This window comes from Lynx canadensis, chromosome A1 (genome assembly GCF_007474595.2).
Source record: "Lynx canadensis isolate LIC74 chromosome A1, mLynCan4.pri.v2, whole genome shotgun sequence".
NCBI classification, from domain to species: domain Eukaryota; kingdom Metazoa; phylum Chordata; class Mammalia; order Carnivora; family Felidae; genus Lynx; species Lynx canadensis.
The window spans coordinates 213000348-213015538 of NC_044303.2; the positions used below are offsets into that span (position 1 = coordinate 213000348).

At 43.9% G+C, this 15191-nt stretch overlaps 1 protein-coding gene across 1 annotated transcript in view; it reads left to right on the forward strand.

The window, feature by feature from the left end:
* Positions 1-15191, forward strand: part of ADAMTS12 (ADAM metallopeptidase with thrombospondin type 1 motif 12) — a 329126-nt gene that overhangs the window by 283226 nt on the left and 30709 nt on the right. The window contains exons 19-20 of the mRNA XM_030331700.2: positions 6566-7690; positions 13980-14132. Of these exons, the coding sequence (XP_030187560.1) occupies positions 6566-7690; positions 13980-14132 (1278 nt within the window). The remainder of the gene's footprint in view (positions 1-6565; positions 7691-13979; positions 14133-15191) is intronic.

A 15191-nucleotide genomic window follows, 5' to 3' on the forward strand; every position in this document is an offset into this window, starting at 1 on the left:
AAATCAGGGCACTCTTAAATGAGTTGCCCTCCCCAAATACTTTCAGAGCAAAAGAATAAAAAGCCTTTCAGATGGTTTTTATTTTTATTTTTTTAAGGTTATTTATTTATTTTGAAAGAGACAAAGACAGTGAGAGTGGGGGAGGGACATAGGGAGAGGGAGAGAATCCCATGACTCTCTTCAAATCACGAAGCTGTGAAATCATGACCTGAGCTGAAACCAAGAGTTGGATACTTAACCGACTGAGCCACCCAGGCGCCCCTGTCAGAGGGTTTTTAGAGAAAAAGATTGTATTTCCCTTGAGATTAGAGATGTTCCTTTAATATATTTGATGGGGTGTGGTGCAGAGCCTCCAAAAGCAGACACGCCCTTTCTGTGCCTGACAAAAAGCACACAAACAAATGAACACAACCATCAATTAACCAGCTGACTGAGGATCTGTTAAGTCAAAGCTGCTCTTGTGGGTGTTGGCGTGTCCGAGTGACCAGGTAGACGAAATGGCGATTTTCACAAACCAGGTCTCCTGGCTCTTGAGACAGAAGACCCTGCAGCACACACTGGCAGCAGGTCTCCTGCTGAGCAGGAAGCCAAGAACACTCTTGTGCGAAGACTCACAGAAATGCCCTCAGGGGCGCCTGGGTGGCTCAGTCGGTTAAGCATCAGACTTCGGCTCAGGTCATGATCTTGCCGTCCATGAGTTCAAGCCCCGCGTCGGGCTCTGTGCTGACAGCTTGGAGCCTGGAGCCTGCTTCAGATTCTGTATCTCTTCTCCCTCTGCCCCTCCCCCAACTTGTGCTCTGTTTCTCTCTCAAAAACATTAATTTTTTTTTTTTAATGAGCAAAAGACAGAAACAAACATTTCACTGATGAAGACATACGGATATCAAAAAAGCACATGAAAAGATGTCCAACGTTACCTGTTGGGGAGATGAAACTTAATGAGATAGCACTACAAGGAGATATCACTACATATCTATCAAGAATGCTAAAATTAGAGGCACCTGGGTGGCTCATTCGGTTAGGCATCCGACTTCGGCTCAGGTCATGATCTCGTCCGCGTCAGGCTCTGTGCCGACAGCTCGGAGCCTGGAGCCTGTTTCAGATTCTGTGTCTCCTTCTCTCTCTGACCCTCCCCCGTTCATGCTCTGTCTCTCTCTGTCTCAAAAATAAATAAACATTAAAAAAAATTAAAAAAAAAATAAATGCCCTCAGACTGAAGGAAGACAGAACAGGGAAGCTAGGAGACGCTTCTGAGGCACTTACCTGTGGTAGTCCCCAGTCGAGTTAAGGTCCAAGGTGCTTCTACGGGGGCTCGACCACCTTCTCTTTTGGCCCAGGATGTCTGTTCATGCCAACATCTCAGTTCTTCTCAGATGTCAGCGGCCTGTGCTTTGCCAGGTTTCCTGGAGGACACATACAGGAATCCTTGTTTGACACAACTGCTCACGGAAAACTAGTTCGGGACCATGTTCATTCTCTTCATCACGTCTCATATTTCTTTTCATATTTCATCTCATATTTCTTTCTTTTCATGTCTGCCATGACATGTTAAACTTGGTTGTTTAACAACATTTATTGTCTCACAGCTCTGGAGGCCAGAAGTCCAAGGTCTTGGCAGTGTTGGTTCCCTCTAAGGGCTGTGAGGGAGACTCTGTTCCATGCCTTCTAGCTTCTGGTGGCCTCTGGTTTCCTTATAGATGTTAACACCCTGATCTCTGCTTTCAATGGCGTGGTCCTGATGTATGTGTCTCTACATCAGAATTTCCCTTTTTATAAGGACAGTGGTCATACTGGATTAGGACCCACCTTGTGTCCTCATTTGTACTTGACTTCCTCTGCAAAGGCCCCACCTCCAAATAAGCTCTCTGTGGTGGAGCGGGAGGGATTAGGCAGGGGTTAGGACTCCAGTATATCTTTTTGAGGGGACACAGTTCAACCCATAACAGCTACCTAAGTGTTTCAACTTACTTTCAAAGCTGGTTTTAGCATGAGATCCAGCCATTCATTTATAAATTCCTGAGACTATACAATTAATGTTTTTATGGCAAAGCATTAGCTGTTTCTCTACTCAGCCCTTTAGCCCTAACTCTGTGATAAGCCCCAACTGTGTTTTTGAATAAACTCTCAGCACTATAATTCTGAGCCATTTGTGAGCTCCCCTCCTCCACAGTGCCGCTCAGGTGGGTGGCTTGACTCATTTAGCAGCAGACCTTGTTCTCAGTGGGCTCCCCAGAGGCCTTAATCTTGAAGTAATGGCAAGTAAGAGCAAGATTGACACCCAGGGAGGACATTAACAGATTGACAAGCTGCTTGCCCGGTACGGAGTTCAAAATTGCAAGGTAAGGGCATAAAATAACCATAGCAGATACTGGTTTTGAGAGTTCCCAAACTACCGGTTGAGATGAGCTCTAAGTGTGGCATTGTGTCCTGTCTTTATCTCATCCGAAGGGCTTGACAGCTCCTAAGGAGATAAACACAGTTACAAGATGTACCGGAAGAAGCATGGGGCTGAACACAAAACAGTGCTGCTTGTTCTGGTCTGAGGAGGAGAAAAAGGCAACTTTGTTTTTAGCCCCAATATACTTGGCAGAGAGTTAACACTGTCCTGCTGGGCACAATACGCCCCAGGGCTAAAGAGTGGCATCCATCCGTTACTTGGAAGCTTCCGTGTCTACTGGGTAAGGAAAGCAGATGGGGAGGAAAGGGTAGGTGTGTTGGAAAACATATAAACTCCTCCCAGACCCAGGTCTCCATTCATGAAGTTTTGAGTTGCCGTTTGGGAATGAGGCCAATAGTTGCAGATCATCCGCTTTTTTGAGAGAAGCTAAAAATCTGTAATTTTAATATGAAATCTGCTAATTAAAAAAAATTTTTTTATCCGCTTATTTTTTTTTGAGAGAGAGGGAGGGGGGGGAGGCAGAGCGCCAGTAGGGGAGGGGCAGAGAGAGAAGGAAACACAGAATATGAAGCTGGCTCCAGGCTCTGAGCTGTCAGCATAGAGCCCGACGCGGGACTCGAACCCACAAACTGTGAGATCATGACCTGAGCCAAAGTCGGAGGCTTAACTGACTGAGCCACCCAGGCGCCCCATGAAATCTACTGATTTTTAAATGTTGGCTACTAATTCAGTTTTTGTATTTTGTCTGTTTGCTTGTTTGTTTTAAGATTGAGGAGGCCAAAGAAATAATGTGTGTGGGCCAAATTTAGTCTTTAGGCTGCCACTTTGGAATTTCTGTTCTAGAATACTCTTCACTTTTAAAAGCTCAAAATCTGAAGTGCCTGGGTGGCTCAGTCGGTTAACTGTCCAACTTTTGATTTCAGCTCAGGTCGTGACCTCACATTCGCGAGTCTGAGTCCCACACAGAGCCTGCTTGGGATTCTCTCTCTGGCTCTCCCCTGCACACATGCTTGCTCTCTCTTTCTCTCTCAAAGTAAATTAATAAATGTTAAAAAATGTTTTTTATAATAACAGCTGAAAATCTAATGTATTTTAACTAAACAGCTAGTTAGATAGCTATTATTTAGCCCTGTTTTATTCTTTTAGGTTGAGCAAATTTGCTCAGTAAAAAAGGTTGCTTAATACTTGTAATTTGTAATTCTCTCTATATGTGTGTATATATGTATATACATATACATATATTTTATATATACATATATATTATACACATCTGTTAGCCCTAGGGGATCTCAGTCTTAAAAAATCCAGCAATAAACCAGTGGGATGTATGGGTATCCACAGTATCTTCTAGGCATGTGCCTACAACGACTTCACCCAGACAGCTGCTCTCCTCATACTTTCCACAGACAGGTGTGTGTCCCTGTGCTCCAGAAGGATAGTAGAAATCAGAGACCCCCAAGCCCTTTGCTGTTATCACTATTATTATTTCAGCATCATTATTATAACAGTGATAATAATAGCTTCCGATTGCCAATTGTCTTCTATATATTGTGCACTGTGTTAAGACTGTTGTCTCATGTAATCCTCACAGCCCCCTTGAAAGGTGAGTATTAATTTCTCTCGATTTCCAGAGGAGAAAGGTAAGGTTTAGTTGCTCTGTCATGTGTGGGGTTAATTAATAATGGCAGATTGGGGAGTTCACATTGCTTCTTACAGGTTTTATAAGCTCTTTTGCTTCATAGGTCAAGTAGGGGTGGAGGGCACATATCTATATACTTTTGGATTTTTTTTTAATGCTTATAAAGTCGTAAAGTCTAACTTCCCTGTGGACATTATAAGCATTTCAAGTCAAAACAAACAAAAAATGGAATGAAGAGAAAGAAGAGAAATGTCTACTCTGACATTTCTTGGAAAGAAATACCCAAAGGGAGAGACACCTGCTGCTTGAGGGCAGGTGGCCTTAGCCAGGGCCCCTTTTGTGACTCAGCTCCCAGAACCTAGCCTGCCTGAGGCAGCCGGTGCACAAATGCGTTCAGATATACATGAAGGGTATTTGATTGGACTGATAATTTTTCCAAAGAGGAGATTTGAAAACTCAGGGGGTTCGGATTAGAACGTAACAAGCAGAGAGCAAGTCAGGAGGATGAACTGGACGGAGCATAAAATATTTTTGCACACGAGAAGGCAGAAACATTACAGCAAACTAAGAAAAGAACTACCTGCAGCCTGCCCTTTGCAGTCTCCAAAGTGAGATAACCCCCAACCTGCAGTTGAACACACTGTGGGCTGCACTGTCTCCAGTGCTTATAAGTGTCTCCTGCTTTTCAAAGGAGCTGATTTCACAGAACTGTCAGACATCAGTGAGTGATTATGCTTGACTGTGACAAAATAATGAGGGAGTTTTATACATCAACATTATTTTCGTACACAGAAGGAATTGAAAATAGGATTTGAGAAGGCAAAAAACTTAAGCTAAAAAATGCATAAGCTCACTGAAGAATTTTCCCATTCCTGATTTTTTTCCAGGTAAAATTGTCACTTAATAAGTGTATATTGGGGCACCTGGGTGGCTTGGTCAATAAAGCATCTGACTCTTGGTTTGGCTCAGGTCACGTCCTCGTGGTTCATGAGTTGGAGCCCCACATCAGGCTCTGTGCTGATGGTGCGGAGACTGCTTGGTATTCTCTCTCTCTCTCTCTCTCTCTCTCTGTCTCCCCCCGCCTCAAAAATAAATGAATAAATAAATAAACTTTAAAAGAACAAAAAAAAAATGTGTATTAAGTGATCACTGTGTCCCACGAACTATCCTGGAGTTGAGTTATGAATAAAAAACTGCCTTTGGGTAACTTTTCAGAAATCAAGCATCTGTAGTCAAGTCAATAAGTGAAATCAGTTGATGGCTACCTGTCCAGTGTGTTGCACTAGATTTCTTGGAGGATGCGAAATAAATCTGATTCTTACTCTGCCACTGACTTGCAGCCTTTCGAGCAGGTCGCTGAGTCTCAGGTTCCTCTCTTGTGGAAGGTGGAATCATAATTCCTGCCTTGTAAATCTCACAGTGCTGTCACGAGCATCGCACAAAACAATGGCTGTGAACATTTGGAAATCTGCCAGTCATTATGTGAACCCCATCCTCAAAAAAACCTGCTTTGAGGTTGGGAATATAAGACAGACAGATGTGAAACAGCCAGTGAATACCCCTGGATGGTTCACATTCAGGGGCCATATATTTGGTAGCTGACTTTAAATTAGAAAGAAAGGGCTAAAAATGGAGCCTGGTAAAAGTATAGATTTTTCAAAACATCTAGAAATTTAGTGTTATGTAGCAACTACATGTGGTTTGCAGCTGCTGGGACTGAGGAAATAAATATTCTTTACCATGAATCCTGAGGAAAGACGACCCTGTTAGGAATCCCCCAAAGGCACTCTGCCTGTGCTTTGGCATGAGCTACAGAATGTGGGGGGAACATCGGAGAAGGGCACTTGCCATGGTCCCTCACACCAACACCATACTACAGGACTCACTCTTTGGAAAGGGTATCTCTCTCTACCTTTGATTAACTACCCACCTTTAAATTTCAGAATACGTCCTGGATCTGTGTACATGTGTGAGTATGATAGTTGTCTAGCTTTTAATCTGATTCTACCTGGCATAGGCAAGTGGGAATGGAGCCTGTGGTGCCCGGGTGAGGTAATGTTAGTTATACCTGGCATTTTCTAAACATTAAGGGGAAGGTTCATTATAAGTAACTTAATAGATTCCAGAAAATATGTAAACATTTTACATTAATTTAACAGCACTGCAACCCTAGGAAAGATTATATTAGTATCTCTTAAAAAGAATAGGTGACTTGTATAAATCATTGCACTGTTTGTGAATTCAGTGCCCCATGTTCAAAGCCCAGGGAGACTTCCATTTTACTAGGTCGTGGTTTGTATTTTCAGTTTGTGAAGGGTAATGATTGGTCCTGAGCCCCATCTGGTCTCCAGGAGATACATATTTCCATGGAAAACTAGAGGAGCACAGAAATCAAATGTAAAGATAGAAGAAAACAAGTTTAAGCTGCACAGTGCAGTTTCCATTGGGCCCGTTCTCACTTGTTGCAGACCTGAGTATGAGAACCAGTGTGTCTATCCCACTAAAGTAACAGCTGTCTCTCTCTCCAGTGTTCTGTTTCCTGTGGTGGTGGAGTGCGGATTCGCAGTGTCACATGCGCCAAGAACCATGATGAACCTTGTGACGCAACAAGGAAACCCAATAGCCGGGCTCTTTGTGGCCTCCAGCAATGCCCATCTAGCCGAAGAGTTCTGAAGCCCAACAAAGGCACAATTTCCAGTGGGAGAAAGCCACCAACATCTGGGCAGGACCCCTTAAAGCCCATCCCTCCAACCACGTCCAGTCCCAAAACACTGAGCACACCCACAGTGCCCCAGTCTGTGAGTACAAGTGCCCTGGCCATCAGCAGCCCCGGTCCTACCCCAGATCCCAAAGAAGGAGACCTGGATGGGAAATGGTGGCAGAACAGTTCAAACCAAACTGAACTGGGCTCCAATTATGTCATTTCCACTGGAAGTACTTCCCAGCCCATCATCACTTCCTGGCCTTTGAGTGTCCAGCCAAATGAAGAGAATGTTCCCAATTCAGACACTGGTCCTACCTCAGAGGGAGACTTTTTAACCACGACAATGAGTGGTTCTGATTTGCCATCTTCCAGCAGCCCTGTGACTTGGCAGGTGACTCCATTTTATGATACCTTGACCAAAGAGCCAGAAATGGAGATTCACAGTGGCTCAGGGGAAGACATTGAACAAGCTAAGGACAAAAATGAAAACAACTCCATAACGTGGACCAAAATCAGAGTACCTGGAAATGATGCTTCAGTGGTGCAAAGCACAGAAATGCCCCTTGGATCCCCACCAACACCTTATTTCAGGGGGCCGTCCATGTGGCCACCCTTCAGCACGGTCATGGAAGGACTGCTACCCAGCCAAAGGCCTGCTACTCTCAAAAATGGTGCACCTGGAGCTGAGGGGATGTTCACTGAAAAGCCAGCAAACACTCCATTCCCTCTGGGAGGAGACCACCAGCCAGGACCCTCAGAACGTTCCATAAACCATGACCCCCCAGAACTCCCAAGCAGCGTGAATCTGACGCAGAGTTCTGGACCAGTCCTGACTGAGGAAGATGCAAAAAGTCTGATAGCTGAGGGGTTTTTGCTAAATGCTTCCAATTACAAGCAGGTGTCCACGAGCAGCAGCCCTGCATACTGGGTTGTTGGAAACTGGAGTGAGGTAGGAGTTCCATTTCTTACCCCATGCCTGTGTCTCCATGGAAGTAGTAGGGGTGTTGCGTTCTTGTGTAGATTTCAAATGGACTTGTGTAAAATATAGCCCGATGTGGAAGAAACGTGAAACAGGTCCAGGTGCTCACCTCCCTCCTGTCCTCCCTACCTCCTAAATTGAGGGGAAGAAAATCTCCAGGGAGGGAGGACAAATGTAGTGAGATAAAGCGTATAGTCAGGAGGGCTGGGCGATTCAGCTGTGTGATGGTGGAGAACTCAGTCCATGTTTTGGACTCTGCTCTTTGTCTACAAACAGTAGACACCTTTGTCTACAGGTGTAGATCACCTGTAACACGCCCTCTAGCTACAAACCTCAGCAGCTGGTGTGGAGGGGCGGCTGAAGAGGCCAGAGTTTGCATTTCGTTAGAGACAGCTGATCTTGGGATTCTAGTTAAAATCTGTCAGGTAATCCTAATTGGAGTGGAAATTGAAGATAAAATTCCTTAAAAGCATTCTCTAGTTCAGTGTTATCGATGATTTTCTTTTCTTCTTGTTCTGTTTGCATGCTTGCATGAAAAAATCGTTTTGACTCATTAAAAGAATTAGAAAGTGGAGGAAGAAGAAAATAAACACGACGACAGAATGTTGGCCTCTGTTTTCAAGCTTCAGAAATTTGGCTAGATATTTGTTTTTCCATTTCTAGAACTAATTAATATCCTTTGAAACATCAAAATCATTTTCACCCATTTGAATTTTGAATGCACAGTATATGAACTTGTTAAAATAATTTGACAACTCAAAAGAGAACTTTGTGGCAAAATGGTCACATGCTTACATCAGTCAGCATTTTTATGACAATTCATGACTCCTCTCCTAGCTAAAGAGAAATGAAGTATTTGTAGCTAATATAACAACAGTGCATATAATTTATAAAGCATGTTGGTTTCCAAACCACTTTCACATGTAGCCTCTTATTTTCTCCTTTTGACAGTCCCGAGGAGTAGGTGAGGTCTCATTATGCCAATTTGCAAATAGAGAAATAAAATTTGTAGCAGTCATGTGACTTGTCGAGGAACACAACTGTCAGCTGGATAATGTACCTTCTAATTCCACTCTATCCAGTTTGTAAAATGGGCATTAACTGTGAATTACCTGTAAACTAAATCAACATAAAAGTACATACTGGCTCTGGTGACTGTGGAGGCTAGAAGTCAATTGGTACATTTTGATTATAGTAAATCAAGACACACTTGATTTATCTCAAATGTCATCAGTTGACTTTGACAGAAATAAACTGCCTTATTGAATACATCATAGATTGCCAAGAATTGGCAACCATGGTGAAGCTATTGAGAGCTATTAATTCTAGGCGGTTTGACTGGAGAAAAGGAATTGGTCCAGATGGCAGTTTGTCAGGGCTGCAAAGGATATTAGGAGAACAGAGTTTAACATTTGGCAGAAATTCCCTTTGTGATAGGGTTTGGCGCCTGCTCTCTTTACACATCTTTTGAGACAAAATGTTTAATACAGAGAATTGTCAGAGAGGATCAGGAGTCACAATGAAAACTTTGGTTTTCCCACTATCCTCTGATTTTTTTTTTATTCTGTCCATTTCTGAAGCTTCTTTAGGACAGCCTCTCAATGACTGCAGCTTAGAAACCCCATTGATACCAATCTTCCCCAAGCCCCCTATAAAAACCTTAACGGTTTTACAAGTCAGTGTCACCTTATCATTTCTATCATATCCTGTTTATTTCCTGTTAGTTTAGGGCCAGTGGTTTCCAATCTAATGGTGGGAAGCACTGGGAAAAGATGGGGATGCTTGTGTTTGCTACAGTGATGGGGGAGGGGCTACTACCAGCATTCAACATTGAGAGCCAAAGATGATAAAAGCCCTGCGACATTCAGGGAAGTCTCTTATAAAGAAGAAATGTCCACTGCAAAATGTCAGTTAGTGCCCCAACAGTGAAAAGAGGAGGACCCTCAGTTACTGTTCTTGCCTCCTATCTGATCTGTGTGCCTCCAGCAACCCCCCCCCCCCCCGCCACTGTAACGCATTCCACGAATCACAAGAGACATTAAGACTGCCAACTTAGTCTTCTGAAGGAATTTACTAATCATTCCAAACTCCCGCTCACAAATCTTTAATGTCTCTTCATTACATATCAGATCAGATAAATCCACTCGGACTTCCAACAGCCTTTACAACATTACATAACCAAGCTTTCAAACCACACTGGCTTCACTCTGTTTCATCATCTTAAGCTTCAGCAGATCTAAACTGCTCAGTTTTCCCTAAGCCTCCTGCTCCTCTCAGTCTAATGCCTTTTTTTTACACTGTTCCCTCTGCCTGGAATTTCCTTCCCCTCCTCATTTTCCTTTTAGAATCTCCCCTGTTCTTCAGGACCAAGCTATGAGCTGCCATAAAGTCTTTCCTGATCATTAAGATTGGAAGTAATTTCTTTTTTTTTTATAAATTTTTTTTTCAACGTTTATTTATTTCTGGGACAGAGAGAGACAGAGCATGAACGGGGGAGGGTCAGAGAGAGAGGGAGACACAGAATCGGAAACAGGCTCCAGGCTCCGAGCCATCAGCCCAGAGCCTGACGCGGGGCTCGAACTCACAGACCGCGAGATCGTGACCTGGCTGAAGTCGGACACTTAACCGACTGCGCCACCCAGGCGCCCCAAGATTGGAAGTAATTTCTAAAGTTCCTTATTGTTTGACTGAAAATTGTTCTCACCGTTTCCTCCCACTTTTCTGTCCTGTGTGGAAGGGCTCTTCACACTTCCCGTTGTATACAACGTGTTCCTCTAATTGTGATTTCAAAAATTAAGGAATTGATATAAAAATGGGTTTAACACTATAAATGCACATAAAACTTGAAACCAGACTTTCTGGGTTGGAATCTTGGCTCAGCCGCTAACTATATATGTCCTCACCCTGCATCAGTTTCTTCATGTGTGATGAGGGCAGTGTCAATGCCTGAATCAGAGATTGTGAGGGGATGAAAGGACTAACAATGTGTAAGGTACTCAGAAGAGTATGGGGCACATAGGAAGCACCCAGTAAGTGTTTGCTCTGATATCTGTTTGCAAAACAGAAAACCTGGGTGCTATGCAGTGTACGAGGGTATGGCTCCTATTTCGTCAGAAAATCACCTCTCATTGAATTGCCCCATCATCCAGTCAGATCCCCTGGGTCACTCAGCTAAGTGTAAGCTGTGCAGTTGTGTAAATGGAAGCAACAGTCTGATTTTCCACAGCCATTCACAGCAGTTGTCACGTGATGCTGATCCAGCCCTCCTGGTTAGTTCCAGTTCTGAGCATCCGGAAACCTCCTCCTTGACCTGGTACCTCGGTTGCCACAGGGTCACTAACTGTAATGAGGATGAAGGTTTCCAGGACAAAGTGAAGTTGTCCTTCAACCTCCCCAGGGTTTTTTCTTGTCTCATCGCCCATTCCAAGTTTGGAACTCGTACTAATGACAACTGGTGGCATTCCATGTCTCTTGTACTGTGTCCCATGCATTTGCCCCTGTCAGCATTACCTTTGCACTGTTGTCTGCTGCCTCAATAGAAACTGTCAAAACAAGAAAAAAAAATTGGGATGCCTGGGTGACTCAGTCAGTTAAGCATTTAACTCTTGATTTTGACTCAGGTCATGACCTCACAGTTTATGAGATCGAACCCCACATGGGGTTCTGCACAGATAGTGCGGATCCTGCTTGGGATTCTCTCTCTTTCTCTCTCCCTCTCTTCCCTCTCCCTCTGCCCCTTCTGTGCATTCTCTCTCTCTCTCTCTCAAAATAAATAAACTTTTTAAAAAAAGAATAAAAAGAAAAAAAGTGTTCAAAAAGAATTAAATGTCTGCTCATGGGATCTGAATCTATTAGGACTAAATTCAGAGCCCCAGAGACAACATGAATTTAGTTGCCACATAAATACAGTACAAAGAATCATAGACATCATTTGAGATTTACCGGGTTATCATTAGCCTGGGAATTTAGTTGACTAGGTCCTTTCCTGGATTGGGGCGAATATATTTTCTCTATGTCATAATATGAAATTAACAACACACTATGTGGCCTTGAATGTTGCTTCTATCTCTGGGCCCCAGATATCTGGAAAGTGAGACTCATATGCTGACCTTGCAGCTGTGTTGTATTCAATAGGTAACATTTGTAGAGTCCTGACCATGTGCACAAATTTCTGTGGTCCTAATGTTATCACCAGTTTTACAGTCTAGGGAGTTAGGAAGTTGCAAAAGACCACACAATTAGCCAGTTGCAGAACTATAATTGTACCCTGAATCTCAGAAGGTTAAAGAAAATGTAGGAAAGACACCTGTTATGTTGTTGTAGCAATTTCCTATTGCTATAATAATGCTATATGACAAACCACCACAAAACCTCAGGGTTTCGTCGAGTCTGTGGGTCAGCTGAGAGATTCTGTTGATTGGGACTGAGCTTAGCGGACCTCAGCTTGCTTGGCTTGCCGTGCATCGGCTGTGGGGGCAGCTACAGGCCAGCTGGTCGGGGGTGGCCTCAGCTGGGTGACCCCATTCTATTTCACATGATCTCTCATCCTCCAGCATCTGGCCCCGTTTTGTTCTCATGGCAGAGAGAGGGGGTCAAGAAAGAGAATTGAAACTAGCGAGTCCTCTTGAGAAGTGGCACATCATCCACTGCATTTTAATGGCCAAAGAAACTCACAAGAACAGTCTTGATTCAAGAGCTGGGCAAGTATATCCCACCGCTTGACAAAAGATCTGCAAATTCCCATTGCAGAGAGCATGGTGTGTCCAATGTGGGCCACTAGTGCAATCAGCCTATGACAGTGGTCAGTGCACTTCGGCTGTTATTACCTCTATTACGCATATACATAATGTAGTACAGAGGAGAAAGGGCTAGGAACTTAGGTACGAACCACATCCTAAAGAACTTTAAGCAGGAGGAGAGATTACCTCCATAAATGGGCCAGCTGGAAAAATGATGACCTAGGCTAATTTCTACTCTTCCTTTCTATGATGCTATAGTAAAGTTATCCATCTAGAATCTCTGTTGTTATATATGTGTATAACACAAGAACTTGCAAAAAGCGACACACGAAATTATGTGGAAGATGAAATTGCAGCGAGAGAAAAATGTAAGGCTGGTTTTTATTTGTAACTCATCAAAAGAAGCCTTCAAAAATGTCATAGATGGAACCTCCATCCTTTGTTTTTTGTTTTTTTTTAATTAGCCCAGAGCTGTGTTTTACATGTTTCTGGAGAGCTCCTCCTTCTGAAGGTGGGTAGGGGAGAAGGGATGCAAGAAAAATCAACTGTGTGAAAGAATTAATAAGCACATGGAATAAAAGAACTTATGGAGAAGAAAGCTTCTGTAGTTTTCAAGGCGATCCCTTGCTATACCTGAGGTATTTAAGAATTACAAATAAATTAAAACATCACGTGAGGAATGGGCTGTATGTACCCGTATAGGGCAAGTGGTGAAAAGCACTAAGTTGTAACATCTTTCTAACCCCCAAGCGTGGTCTGAGGACTCACAGCATTGGCATCACCTGGGAGCTGGGCAGACATGCAGAATCTGAGGTGGCCTCAGCTGGTGACCCCGTTCTATTTCACATGATCTCTCATCCTCCGGCTCCACCCCAGACCTAGTAACTCAGAATCTGCATTTAGCAAGGTCCCAGGTGATGCCTGTGGACACTAAAGTTCGAGAGGAACTGCTCTAGCAGACAGTGTATGGCAGAAAGCCCCAGGCTTTACTTCCTTGTCAAGCCAGCTCTCCAAGCCTCACGGGTTTTTTTCTACACTGTCATAATACCAGTGTAACCACAGGTTTGTCTGGGAGAGGAAGTGAGATAATGTCATTGCGGTGTTAGGCAGATGTATGGATCTGACATCCCCTATGAACGGCAGCATTGGTATGAAATGTGGCGGGCAGTTTGCCTACAGCCCCCAGACATTCATGCCAGGATAATTTTTAAAGAGAAGCAAATTTCCACTTGCGTTGGCTTGCTAATCCACTTGCTAATCCACCTGCTAATCCGGGATTCTCATCACTGGCTATTTATTAGAATCACTTGGGACATTTCTTTTTACTCCAATGCCTAGACCCTACCCAGGGAAATTCAGATTAATTTGTCTAGGGCGGGACCCCAGCAATGATATTTTTTAAAAAGCTCTGTGAATTTAGGTGAGCATCCAAGGTGGAGAACTGGACTTCAGAGTGTTGTGAGATACATCTGAGAAAGTGGCCCTCAGCTTCTGTCTTCTCTGTCCCCCTCCCCACACAGTGTTCCACCACCTGTGGGCTGGGGGCCTACTGGAGAAGCGTGGAATGCAGCACCCAGAGGGATTCCGACTGTGCTGCCCTTCAGAGGCCTGACCCTGCCAAGAGATGCCACCTTCGTCCCTGCGCCAGCTGGAAAGTAGGGAACTGGAGCAAGGTAATTGATCGGGCTCTGCGGTGTTCTGGAGGGGGACAGCCTTATCTAAGCATTTGCTGAAGTAAGTGTCTCTCCTCCCTTCCTCTCTTGCTACCTCCCTCTGCCCTCTTTGCTAAAATGGATGAGTAATCAAAGACATCCCCATAGGCCTACTCAAAGTTACACAATAGTCTTAGAACCAGTACAGAGTTTTTATTAAACCACATGTTTTTAGCTGCCTGTCTTTGCTCTCCCCAGATAAACTGGCATAAGAAGTTAAATTTGTGTAATTAATTGCTTGTCCAGCATGCAACATTATTTCTGAGTTACTTAAATTTACCATTATAATTACAATGATACATCATCACATGTATAATTAAGTCATGACGCAGCAGCCTCTCACAAAGCAAATGTGCTTTTCAATCTTCCAGACCCAAATGACAAGAAGGCTAGACACAAGGAAAACATTGGTCTCTCAAAGTGTACTTCCTGTGCTATCTTTTTGCAAGGTGGTTTTGCTGTCCTCTGCTAATCTGGCTATGGTTACTCATTTTGCTGTGTTGTCTGCATGGTCCCTTGTGAGACACTGTGTCAGGTTTTTGGATTTGTTAGCCTTGGTGCTTTTGGGCACTAACCAGGCCTAACCTAGCCTGGGGCTGAGCCAGCCCCTGGGGGATAGACCCAGGCTATATGACACTGCACAGTTGTGGGGTTGATAGCTGGTTGGCAGGAGGAGGTGCAGAGGTGTAAGCCGTGTGTGTACCTTCTGTTTGCCAAGCACACCACCCCACTATGATGCTCTTTAGGCCCCATCTTCACTCTGGGGAGCCAGTTTCCCTTGACAGCTGAGACACAGAAGGGAAAAGAAAAACTACCCAGAAGTTTGGGTATGAGTTTCACTGTGTAACTTGAAATCAATCACAAGAAAAAATTTGGAAAGTCCTAAAATACATGGAGGTTAAAGAACACCCTACTAAAGAATGAATGGATTGGGGTACCTGGGTGGCTCAGTCAGTTAAGTGCCCAACTCTTGGTTTCAGCTCAGGTCATGATCTCGCAATTTCATGAGTTTGAGACCCG